Source organism: Cucurbita moschata, unplaced genomic scaffold (genome assembly GCF_002738365.1).
Source record: "Cucurbita moschata cultivar Rifu unplaced genomic scaffold, Cmos_1.0 Cmo_Scf00017, whole genome shotgun sequence".
Lineage (NCBI taxonomy): Eukaryota > Viridiplantae > Streptophyta > Magnoliopsida > Cucurbitales > Cucurbitaceae > Cucurbita > Cucurbita moschata.
In genome coordinates, this window is record NW_019268533.1 from 4,716,318 (window position 1) to 4,729,871 (window position 13,554).

Sequence of the window (13,554 nt, forward strand, 5' to 3'; positions counted from 1 at the left end):
GGTAAAAAGGGTATAATCATAGTCAACACTTTTATGTTCTTGAGCCTCCATTCTAGATAAGGGTTTTATTAAGATGATCAAAATCATGATTCCATCTATGAAGAGAAAAACTGTCAGTTTTAAGTTATCCACTCATCTTGACACGGTAACAAATTCAATGCAGTGCATTTTGCTAGAATCATGAATAAGGAGCTCCCAAACATGGACAGAAATCTTCCTTTCATGATTAAATTAGGTAAAGTGGTATTTGAGTATGAACATAATAAAATTCTAAGCTTGTCAAGATACAGGATGTTTGAACACATCTGAGGATGATCCCAGTGCTTTGGTTCTCTGTCAAGGTCACGACAGCGCAGCTGCAGTGTGGCACCTCGCAAGTTACAGATTTTGAAATAACAGAACATAAATTACCAAAACATCACTCTCAAAATTGTTATATTAACACTTCCTACAAATTAACAGTGTTCTAGTCACAAATGTATAGGTGAAATTAGATCCAATCGAGACGACTCCAAATTTATATGTTTGGAAACTAAAACTATTGGCATTACTTGAAGAAATGGTTTTATTTAATTTTTCTGGAGTAAGGCTTCTAAAGTAAAAGTGCATATTCTTTACGCAAAAGAGAAATAACAGTTTCATCTACAGGCTAAAATCAGTTTGCCACTAATCATGAGTTGATGGGACAATGTCGATATGAGAATTCTATGCTTCTAATTTACTATTAAAAGATATGGTTGTGGATCCAATAAAGCTTACCAGTGAAATATCAAGGATATATCTTTGCGATTAAGCTGCAGTATCACCATTTCAGTTGTATTAGAATAGTTCGCTGATGAAAATCTGCACATTAAGCATAATTACTGTATTTTATAACTTCAAAGATACAAAATTAAAGAAGAAAGAGAGAAATAATGACCTGTTAGTTTGCCAGCATATGCAGTTCCATTGGATCATTTATTACCAAGTTTCTGTGAGTTTTTTCCTAAACCATAATTGTCATTGCTCCAGACCAGCTTAGTTTGGCTCCCATTGCCATCAGTTGCATAAGATAAAGTCTGAAAGTGATTTCAGAGAAATTGTTTTAAAGAATGTAGAAAACTGTCTAACATGTGGTATCAGAAATAAGCACATATAAACCTGTCTTGATCTTTTATCAATAGGCGTCCCTGAAGAAAGTTCACGAGTTGCAACTAAGACATTCTTGGATGAGTTTGATGATTGTGTTGATGGTTTGTGTCTCTTTTGTTCCGGTTTCTTCCGCAGAGTGCTTCCCCCTTGGTACTTGAAAAATTCAAGAATGGAGGGACTTCTTCTTTTAACAGTTTTTTTTACATTACCCAAATTCTCAGGAAAAGGTGAAGATGAGCCACGTGGAACCGAATGCTGACGATTTCTGCTCTTTTCCCTAATTCGGTTAAGAAATTCCATAGTCCAAGGTGAACTTTCTTGAAGATGTTTTGAACGGAGAGCAACGGACAATGGGGTTACATCAGAATGTGATGTGTCCTTCTCTGAAAGTGAAAACGATACTTTTGAATCTCTTAAATGATTTTGTGTTAAACCCTCATCTAAATGATCATCCTTGTACCTAAGAGGCATAATACTGGGTTCGAAACTAGGATCTGGAAACTGATTGTCCAATCCTCGTGAACTCTGTCCATGCAAATTGATAGAACTCCAAAAATCTGAACTCGAGTTGTTCCCAACATCAACTGCACAGAAAGGGTGATCGCTTTGTCCATAAGACAATCTTCTTTGAATTTTAGACTTTCTTGATGAATCTGTTTCATTCTCAAGCATCGAAGGCAAGAAATTCATAGGAGCCATAGTTGCAAAGTGATCTTTTAATACAGGGTTATCAATCAAGTTGTCTACTTCAGCTATAAGCTCCTCATGGTGATTCTCAGACTTATTCATATTATGAAAGCTGTGTATTTTCTTTTTACTTCGGTCTAAACCCTGATTTTGGACAAATGGTGAACAATGTCTTCTAATCTCATCGGATATTTCAGGAGCTGTGGAGATCCAACAATCACGTGGCTTGCAGACCCTGGTAGGATCCATCGATACAGTTGCATCAAAAGACGCTAGATTATGGTTTTGATCAAAGAAATTATTTACAGATGAAGATAAACCTTTGAGATCACAAAATATTTCGGGATCTTCAAACAGTTGAGAACCAAATGACTTGGATGCTACTAAAGTTTCTGCAGTGCCAGCAGTAAACGGATTCAGCGTATTGGAATACAAGCAATCCGTATTTTTCTCAATGCATTGGGTACCACCAGTGAAGTTTCTTCTCTTCCTTTCAGAATTACCATTAAAGTGACACTTTTCTGAATCAGCACCAGAAGATAGCGAAGAGGAGCAGTCTGTCATCACAGATTTTGAATCCTCCCGCTCACCATATTTGCACAGAGCACTAAATAGAGAGATACAGTCATCGGGAATACTATATTTTCTAATTGCATGGAGCCTGCGCTCATGTGGCCACTCTAGAAAGTCAGCAAGAAGGCTTTCTGAAGAAAGTATCCCGTGAGCTATCAAAGGATTAATTGAAGGGAAACTCGTAAGAAATGATTCAGCAAGAGTTTCTGATTCAGACATCTTGGGGTATATGCGCCTGGTCATCAACTTAGAAACATTTTCAATGCAGCCTAGGATAATTTCATCCGTCAACTCAGATGAATAGGAACAGAAGAGCTGAAAATCAATTTCTAAACTTGCTGCTGCAGCATAAAGTCCATCTGATGATTCCATTACGATGGAAAGGGAACTGATTTCTCCTTCGAAGACCTGAAAAGAAATCTACTATTTGTATCAAAAGAGAGAATAACCAATATCAGGGATTATGCACCTGATTATAATATACCAATAACAAGCAACAATCAGTCTACTGAGCTCTTTTAACCAACTAATTCCTGCACTATGATGAAAAAAATTCCATGTCCATGAAAGCAAATGCAGGAATTGAAGTATAGCTAATAATGAAAAAGATTTTAGAGACAATGACAGATCCTGCATACACTGTAATCACTTGACTAAAGTTTCTTTTTCATTTGTGCACAAATTTGGTCATCACTTTTCAAAACTGAAATATAAAAAATGAGTGAATACGAACCAAGTCTTGAATCATTAAAGAAAATGAAAAACATTATACATGCCTGTTTGCAAACTCCAGGAAATTAAGGACTCTTATTTTCCACGAACAAACCAAGTGCCAGTGTTTATAGAGAAGGGACAAGTTCACAGAATCAGACTTTTATATCTAAAATATTGCTTCAATCAACTTCCCTGGATTCTAATAAACCTCTACCCAAGACATGAAAACAAGCTGTTAAATTCCTCGTTTGGTTCGACCTCCTGTGCAATTTACAAATTTTTCATTTTTTGGCACCTTCCTAACTCATAACTAAAACAATGATTTTTCATGTTCAGCATCAGAGCTATAGCATGTAGCTGGCAGGTAGATCCTGTCTCTAACTTTCAACAAAAATTAAAGATAACTCTGGCATCTTCAAGAAGAATAAAAGACTATGCTAAAGTAGTTCAGTTATAAAACTATGACAATAATGTCAATTGCATAGGAAGGGAGTCAAAAAGAGAAGAAATGAAGGTAATGGGAAAAAGTCTATTCAAATAATAAGAATAAACAGTCTTCATAAAGTAGAAAAATTACCAGGACGCAACCACGAAAAGCGAAACTTAGAGAGGTCAAAACATCTGTTGCAATATTCTCTATGCATAAATTCAAGCACAAAGAAGCTTCATTTGAAGTACTGCCTTTCCTGTCAATATTTGTGCAGTCATACCAAAATAAGCAAATTCCAGGAGCAATTATTAGATCCACAGGCAAACACAGATCTCGTTCCACAACCTGCACTCCTTCTTTCTCCAATGCAAGAATTCTTCGATAGGAACTTCTTCTACATACAATCATTTCCTTTTCAAATTTCTGAGTGTTCACAATAATAATTGCCTCAGGAAAGGACACAAGGTCAGTATATTGAGATTTATCTGAGACTGGTTCTACTGGTGCTCGCAGAGGCACTCTGCGATTTTCTGCTTCTATTGTTTTCTTTGGAGAGGCCAATATATACTTTTCCTCAACAGGTAAAAAGTTCAACAATTTCTCCAACATCATGGTCTGATTCTCCACCAAAGACTTCTCTTCCTAAGAACAGATGCAGAAAGAATTAATCAATTGTAAATTTAAGGATAGGTATGGTAACATATTTTTACAACTCAATAAAAGCATGTAATCCCATAATAATCATTGGCATTACTTAATAGCAATATAGCAGCAAACTTGTATGAGGAACAAACTTACGATTGTCAGTTCATTATGTTGAGGAAAATCAACACCTTCACAAAATGCTTTGCAATTGCCACACTTATCCAGTTCCAACATTATGAAGTGTAGATGAGGCATGTCGATTAAATTTGAAAAGTAAGCGGAGATCTGAGAAGAACCATTCAGACCTCCATATTCCAAGACAATGCTAAATTTATTGAATGGAAAACTCCCAGATATGTACCTTGAAATTGGGGAAGAACCAACATTTTTAGTTCTTCCAAACACATCATTGAATTTAGAATGTGCCATAATAATAATTGAGAACTCGACCCGAAGTCAAAAGGCAAAAATTGGATGAAAAAATATTCTGAAAGTTGCAATACCAGGATTATCGCATTTGGATTCCATACGTTCTTATTTCGATTTAATTTTTACTCATACAAGAAGCATGGAACACCATGTCACAATTCACAATTGTTAAAAAATGAAAATTTACCTCAACACTTGAATTTGAATCTCTGCTTGAGCATCAGCTAGTTTCTTTCTTTTTTTTTTTTTAATACCAAAAGGAAAAAAACAACAATTTACAAACATATTTTTGAAAAAGAACAAGTTCTCTATGACACTAAGCTCAAGGGGAAAATATAAAAAATAAAAAGCACTCCAATGGACATGTACAAGTCAAATCCATTATATCAATGGAGAAGGTATTCTTCTCATCAATTAAAACCTAAGGAATAAAATTCGTTTTAAATTAAACTATACAACACTATATCTAGCCCTGGATGCAAAATATTCCATAAAGGAAAAATATTTTGATGAAAATAGGTTTTCTTTCCCTTTGGTGTCATTGCGTAGGGTATTCTCCCTAGTCCTTTTTTCATTTAAACGTTGCCTGTGATGGATTATCTACATGCAAATGCATGATATTTCACATTGAATATTCCCAATTTATGGCTATAATTCGTTTGAGTGATGAACATTGAAAAACAAATTAAATACTAGCATGAGAAAAAAATATATCTATAATGCACTAGGGAAAAAAAAAACCTAATTGCAGAAAATAAAGTTATCTCATAAAACTCATAACATGCGTTCATCTGTTGCTGCATAACCTACGCTTAAAGTCAACAACTGATAATTAATGAGTGAATGTTTAATTATCCATGAAACCTCCCTCATCGTTCATTACATGTTAAGTTTCTAGTTTCATTTAGCATTTAAAACATGTACCTACAACAAGTAGCTTGTGAAGTGTTTACTTACTAAATCTGGAACTTACTCTTGGGATACCAATAAACAATTGGAAGCAAGGTCATCAACCATAGCGTTTGCGTTAGATACTTGCTCAACTGTAAGACTCCCATAATTTATCTCTGCAAAGGATATCCCCAAGGACCCGAGCAATTTTTCCAATGACCACCAGAAAATTTGGTTGGCTACAACCAGAACTTTGAGACTACTGGTAGAAGTCCTTGAGCATAAGATTTCCTGGATAGTAGTAAGTGCCGGATGCGATATGGTAATTTCTCTGCCAACCATTTTTCCTGCTTCCTCAATCGATGACACCAAGAAACCCAACCTCGATTTTAAGCACTCCGAGCTCTGACATAACTTCTTTAGATATAGATGAGCTGGGTGGATACCATAGAAACACAAATACCAAACTATCTGTTTAGTGGCATATAACGTGGCTAATGTCATTATCTTTTCTTCCCAGTAAGTATTGGTCCCTTGCAGATATATTTTCTTAATACAGTCTATCAACTTCTGTTTCGGAAGGCTGAGCATTAATAAATAATCTTCAGCTACATAAGGAAGATATTTCTTCCTCAGCTCTGTCTCATTCTGCAAGATAGCGAGATAAGTTTTCTCAGAGTTATTAATGAGATGTAGAATGTTATCAGACAGACAAACTTGATGTACTGCAACATTCAATTGCTTCAGACTATCATCAGCACTGGACATAGAAGGTTTGTTAGTCAATATTCCATCACGTGGAACCTTGGGGAGAGTAGTATTGGTGTCAATTTCACTAAATACAGATTCACTCTTTCTCACGCCAACAGGTTTTTGAGAATTCAAGAAAAACTTGAGATCGTTGGACTCTGATTTTGATTTCCATGACGATAAAGCCTTCTCGGAATTTCCAACAGCTGCAAGACCTTGCCTTTCTTTTTGTTGACATCTTTCATTCAATAATATGCTTGAAGCAACGTCAATAGTTTGACCAGAAAGCATTGGAATACCCTCAGGAAAAGACTCCTTTAGTTCACCCTTGTCTTCTGTTCTTTCCCTTACTAAAGCATCATCTGAGAAAACGTATCTATAAAATATACCATCATTTTCACAAGGTTCCCGGTCAAATTCTACGGGTTTCAAATTAATTTCTTCCAACATATTCTGATACGAAGAATAAAGTCCAGAGCTGTAGCTACTTTCATCCAATAGATGCCAATCCAAATATATGCCATCGGAAGCTGATAATGATTGTTTATTTAGGTTGGCTAGAACATCCTCTATGAAGGCATTCAGGAGTTTTTCAGATCCCTGACTAGATAGTATAGGCACAGGTAATGATTTGAACGTGTCATCTACGAGGACAAGTTCATGACAAACAATCAATTCATTGAAACTCTTGAAATTCGTGTTTTCAATGGATGTACAGTCAGTAATTTCTGACATGGCCGATACTTCCAAATCAAAGATGGCTCCAAAATGTTGATTTGAGTATGTGTCCAGCAGCTGGAATTCTTCAAAAATAGCTGGTTCTACAGACAAATCACAACTTGATTTTGTTTGAACTTCAGAGCTCACTGCAATCTCCAAAGTTTCCATCATGCTCATTAAGTCAGACGATCCTCCAGATATGTCAGGGGATGCCAACTCAGAAACACCACATGGCCTCAAAAAATGATCTGAAAGAAACTCTTCAGCATCACACCTCATGGAGGACAAGTATTCTTCATTATTGACAAGTAAATTATCATCATGTATCATGTGAGCTGATTCAGTACTCTCAAGAATAAAGAAAAGTTCATCCTGCAACGACAAGAATGCCAAAGTTTCAAGAACCATCTCGTCTACTTCTAAAAAGGGAAAGGTGAATTGATGCGATAGCTTCTGGTCCTGAGCAAAATCATCTTCAAACAAGCAAGATTCTTGGTCCAAGAGATATTCTGAGGGAATGATTTCAACATCATAAATTGATTCTTTGACCTCGGAAGGGTATTTAAGAAGCCCTTGATTAAGGGTCTCCTGCAATAAATATCCAAATTATCGTCATTTTACCTATAACGAGAAACCATTAAAAATTGTGAAGAAAAAAAAAAAACATGAGGAAGATACATGTGACTTTTTTAGATTTGCAGACTTCACACAAAAACTAAAGTTCTATAAGAAGAGAGGATACCCGGAAAATAAGAAAGTTCATCTATGTGAAAGAAATAGTAGAGAAAACCTTGAATAGAAGAGTTAGTTAGTTATAACTATGAGAGACCTGCCGACAGTTAGGTTTACACTGGCATCACCAGCATTATAGCAATATATGTAAACTTTTGAAAGCCATTGTTGCAAGTATAAATTGACTCTTTTCTTATTAATTTTCGAAATTACATGTCCCTTTTTATAAGGGAGAAATGCTATTTCTAAATCACTAGATAATCTATATTATTGAAATCTCTATATACCAGTTAACTAAATATAAATAAATCCAAAAAGATAAATTAGGAAGTCAACTAGTTCCATTAAATTATTTAATTATCCTTCAACAGCCACTGACGAGATAATTCTTCATAAATATGGCTTAAATAAAAAGTTGAGTAATGCACATAATACTGTGCATTATGAAAAAGCTAAGCGAATTAATCATTATTTCTCAGTCAATACATCTTAAGTTGTCAATCCTCTAATCTCACAATAAGAATGAGAGAAAACTCGTTATCTTCTTCCAAGCAAAATCTTCACTTCAGAGTTCAGATAGGTGCAAAGACATGCAGAACGTTTTGCACCTGTCTGTCTAATTATAATAACTTTACAATTTTCTTTATCCTAAAATAATGTCATTCGTAACGTCCTAATCCATTGTCTACCAATTATAATAACGTTATCATCTTCCTTGTTCTAAACTAAGGCAACTGCTTATACCATTATCAATCAATTATAATAACTTAATTATTTTTCTTGTACCCAAATACTATCTTCTAAACAAGATGTCATAACTTCTTGTTCCATTGTCCATCAGAATCCTAAGAATGAAAAAATGTTGAAAGTCTTAATATTCCTGTTCTCTTTAGCAACACTATGGACGACATGAAATCTAGCTTATCACATCAATTACGGGAATTATTTACAAGGATATTCCACTTACAAGATCAAATTCAACCTCTGGCATTGCCGTCAGAATTTGTACCTCCTCCTTCTCAAACAAGAAGGCATTTTCCTACAGATATGAGCAAAAAAATTAACACAACGTAACCAAAGATCAGTTAAGTAGAATAAACCACAAATGTATTCTTCACTTTAAATAGTCATACACCATACCAAGAACGTATCAAGCTGAGGTGTTTCAAATTGGATCATATCATTTGAAAAGTTTCTATTCCGTATTTCAGTCCCAATATCCTTCTGCCACAACATATATTATATATTCAAATCCTCATTATACCATAACAATGCAACAAAATAATTTATCTCAAGAAAGCTAGAAGGGCACTTTTACGAATTCCATCTCTGAAGTTTCAGATCCAAAATTCTTCCAACTCCCCTCCATATTATCTTCATAAGTACCCTTAGCTTCTTCCTGCAATCCACAAAAATGAACAAGAAAAGGAAAGAGGAAATGCTGACTAAGTGATGGAGGTACATACCACTACCAGAATCCTTTAAAGAAAAATATCTAGAGTTTAAGATGAAGAGTTAAAAAAAACATAATCATGATTATTTTATTTGAGGAAACACATGAAAACTTGCCCAAAAAAGGTGAAAGAAGAAATGGTATGTCAAGATTGGTTCTAACTAGTTCTCCTAGTGCAGGTTGCAAAATAAATCATGGAGGTTTCTTTTTAGTTAGAATGATAGGCGTTCTGTGACATTACTCAATCTAATACTAATCTAATTTATACCTAACTATTGAATCATTAACTACATTTTCCTTCAATGGAGAAACGTTTATTTAACGAATAAAATTAGAAATTACGAGAACCTCCAAGATATTACCTTGAGAATCACAAAACTACACTGAAGAATGCCCATAATCTGGGTAGCCAGTATTGATACATCAATATGAGAACCTCAAGAGTTGCTACTTCGTAACCATAATGTAGTAATTTTAAACATTGTCTCAAGGACTCGATGGTTACTCTCCAATTCAATCTTAATTTTATCTTTTTAAATAAATATATCAGGATAGAAGCGGTGTTTCAGGTCTAAGATGACAATTTTAAAGGTTGTCCAAAGGTGATGTACATAAAAAAAAAATAAAAAATAATAATAATAATAAAAACATTACTGAGAATCTATATACTATTAATAATAATTGTTATTATTGTCGAAGAAGAAAAGAAATGTTATGAAGTATGATAAAAATTAACTCATTTTGACGTTGTATATTAGTATTTTTCACATTTGTTAAACAAAAAATAGAATCAAAATGTACTTTAAAGTGCTAGAGTATTGTTATTTCGTCCCAGCTCATCTAGTTGATAAGTTACATTTGTTGGGTTCGACAATATAGAGGCGATCCAGTCAACAGCAATTTTAATCATTGTCAGCAAACGTGCTATTTTGCAATCAAATCAAGTACTGATAACTACAGGTGAAGGAAGAAGTCATTCTCCTAGACACCAAGTTTTCTCTTCGCTCTCCCCATCTTAAGAAACAACATTGCCCTACGTGGTTGTGGTTCCCTAGCGTGAGAAATCTTGTATGGCAGGCTTTTTGTATTATATAGATTATATTTCACTTTGAAGATGCATTTCTGTGAAAAAGTTAGATTAGAAGACAGAAACATAAAACCACAAAAGTTCATCCGAAACATCTCAAATCGGCTTTACATGAAAATCATGCATAAAAGTATATCCATTGGAAATCATTTCATGTTTTAACAATCCTTTCAGTTGACAATTTGTTGCCTCACAATGACGTGACTCTTGAGTTCGGTCACCGCTTCGGATTCACATAAAAATAATCACGTAATTAAAGCAGAAATGAGGATATCTTCTGAAGAATATTAGAAAGCCTTGAGAATCGTAAAAATTGAGCTAAAGACCGTTCCTAGACTTAATCAAGCTTATTATGCTATTAAACATAAACTTCGTAGAATCTCTCACGAACAGATTTTTTTTCACAGCCACAAGAAGTACAGAACATTCACTCGAGATCTGTAATGAAATTGAATAGCATTGATTGAGCAAAAAGTTTTACCTCCCGAAGTCGAGTTCCAACACTTTCCGAAGAGAAAATCCTCTCCGCGGAACCATGAAATCCAGAAGACTGACAACCAGCATCGCGATAAACATCATCATCCACGATTCTACGCGGAAGAACGTCGTCAAAGAACCTGGAGATAGCAGAATCGATTGATAAGCTATCGATTCCAAGAGAGATTTCAGGGAGAAAATCGAAGTGGAGAAGGTCGCCGACAGTGGAAAGTGGATTAGAAACGAGGTGAGGGACAGGAAGGCGGTGAAAGGATTCGTTTCCTGGAGCGAAAAAATCAATGTTGAGGAACCGAGTTCGCATTTCGAAAGACAGAGCGAGACAGTGAAAAGAGCGACAACGGTCACGGTGAAGCTAAACTGAATTTGGCGCTGCAAATGGGGGCATTATATGTCCCCCAATTTTAAATTTTATATTAGTTAAATAGCTTTACTTTTTACAAAAATACCCCTATTGCGATGTAATTCATTTCATTCCTCTTCCCTTTTCCTTTCCTTTTTAGAGATCTTTTTAATGATATTTCTATCAAATTTAGAGATTAGAGAAAAGAAGATACCCTTTTTGGAATTGCTCTTTCTATTTTTAAAATATCTTATTTACAAAATTCATATACTTTTAAAAATATTAAAAATAAACTATTGTAATTAGTTCAGCTCTAGCAAGATACGACAAAGACGACTCAAATGGGAGAGACATCTTCGTCCATTTTTCAAACCTCCATAGCTAGTGTGAACAATGGTGTGTCTCTTCTGTTGAGGATTGTTAGGAGTGAGTCCACGTTGGCTAATTTAGGGAATGATCATGGGTCTATAAGTAAAGGAATACATCTCCATTGGTTTGAGGCCTTTTGGAGAAGCCAAAAGCAAAACAATGAGAGCTTATGCTCAAAATGGACAATATCATACTATTGTGAAGAGTTGTGATTCCTGACACGATATCAGAGTCATACCCTAAACTTAGCCATGATAATAGAATTCTCAAATATCGAACAAAGATTGTGAGCCTCGAAGGTGTAGTAAAAAAGTGACTAAATTGTCAAATAAAGGGTGTACTTTGTACGAGGGCTTCAGAGAAAGAAGTCGAGCCTCGATCAAGGGGAGGCTTATAGTGTACTTTGTTCGAGGGGAGAATTGTTGAGGATTGTTGGGAGTGAGAGTCTCACGTTGACTAATTTAGGGAATGATCATGGGTTTATTAGTAATCAAATACATCTTCATTGGACTGAGGCCTTTTAGGGAAGCTCAAAACAAAGCAATGAGAACTTATGCTCAAAGTGGACAATATCATACCATTGTGGAGAGAGTCGTGATTCCTAGAGTCGTGATTCCTAACATCTTCCATAATCTTTTGATAACTTAGTTATCGATCTTTGTTATTGGAATTCTTTTCAAATTGATTGTCGCCTCCATATATGTTGTATGAATAACGTACACATACTATGTGGCTTATCTATATTTTATTACTTGTATCATGTGATGTTTATGATCTTTCTATGATGCATGTCCTTCCTGTTGTGATATCATGTTCAAGTTATACCTACGAGAGACAGTTGATGAGTCATGTATGATAAGCATGAATGATATGTCATGTATACGTATGTGTGTCTCATAGGAAGGTTATATCATGAAAAGTATGGAAGTATGATGTGCATCATAACCATATGTCGTGATTTGAAAATGTGAGACCTTATGCATGATTGCGTCACAAGCACAGGATACTTTCTCAATATGTCTTGTACGGACACATACACAATGATATGATACACGCTTCTTTCTTTCTGTTGGTTTCCTACAACGTTAGCATGCGCTAGTCTGTAGTCAGATCTAGAGAACGTATACGATCCCACCTAGTGGGTTCGTGTGTGAGAAGTAGAGCCAAAGAAATAGTCACGAGAAGTAGACTCCACCATGAACCATATTTGCACGTGATTGTATTTATCGATCTCGTCAGTAAGGTCACTTTTTGAGTATTTTTAAACACTCACATCACATTTAACTTTTTTTTCTTTCTTTTTTTTTTTTGGTAAAGGCAAGGGCCCTAAGTAGGATGACAGCCTCAACAGTACAGGCCATGGAATCAAATCATGACAACTCGGTTTCTACATTTAAGTTGTAGTCTTAATGTTGGGATAAGTCAATATCATTTTATTTCTAAACTTTGAAAAAGAATGTTAACGTTCGTATTTCCACCTATTATCATGTTTTATAAACATTTAAATCCATAACAATGTTTACCGTAATTTGTTTAAATGATGGTTCTACACATAGTAGTCATAATATACATATAGTACCCGCCTTATTTAAGTTATAGTCTTAAGGTTAAAAGATAACTCAATAACATTTTATTTCTAAATTTTGAAAAGCGAACGTCCTCCTTCATATATTTTACAATCTTATTTTAAAAGAAAACGTGGAGTCATTATAAAAGAAATGGTCATACAAAGAATACACGGGCCGGTAGTTGTTTCTCAAAGTTAGGGACGACTAGTCCAAGTTGACTGGCCCAACTCCATTCAATCCAATCAAATCTATTTCCTTAATTTGGATTCTGATTTTCGATCCATCAATATCATAATTTATTAGACGCAAAATTAAACAGGATTAAAATATAAACACCGATTACCTTCTGTGGTGGTGAGGCATTCAGTCTCTAATTATCCATTACGTAAAAAAAAAGATGATTCCCACAAGAGTGACATGCCACGTTGTATTCTACGTGTGCATTACCCTTAACTAGTTACTTCGTGTCTTCTTCTTAAACGGCCACACATCCATGCAAAAACTCCCACTAAGACATACCCTCTTCCCTTCCTTACT

At 35.0% G+C, this 13,554-nt stretch overlaps 1 protein-coding gene across 4 annotated transcripts; it reads right to left on the reverse strand.

Annotated features, from left to right (window-relative positions):
• Positions 1-145: 145 nt before the first annotated feature.
• LOC111454972 (protein SHORTAGE IN CHIASMATA 1) lies at positions 146-11,071 on the reverse strand. 4 transcript variants are annotated; one of them, XR_002712524.1, is made up of 11 exons: positions 10,724-11,071; positions 9,015-9,101; positions 8,843-8,926; positions 8,670-8,741; positions 5,583-7,558; positions 4,334-4,541; positions 3,683-4,177; positions 1,141-2,811; positions 920-1,058; positions 760-843; positions 146-356 (listed from the first exon to the last, which is right to left on the reverse strand). XR_002712524.1 is itself a non-coding variant. In XM_023096469.1 (10 exons), the coding sequence occupies exons 1-9, from the start codon at positions 11,039-11,041 to the stop codon at positions 954-956; spliced, it is 4,998 nt and encodes a 1,665-aa protein (XP_022952237.1). In that variant the 5' UTR covers positions 11,042-11,071; the 3' UTR covers positions 146-843; positions 920-953. The 4 variants fall into 4 exon arrangements, 3 of the variants coding, with proteins under 3 accessions (XP_022952237.1, XP_022952236.1, XP_022952235.1); XM_023096469.1 differs by having other exon boundaries at positions 146-843; positions 1,141-2,799; positions 9,021-9,101; XM_023096468.1 differs by having other exon boundaries at positions 146-843; positions 1,141-2,799.
• Positions 11,072-13,554: the final 2,483 nt, after the last annotated feature.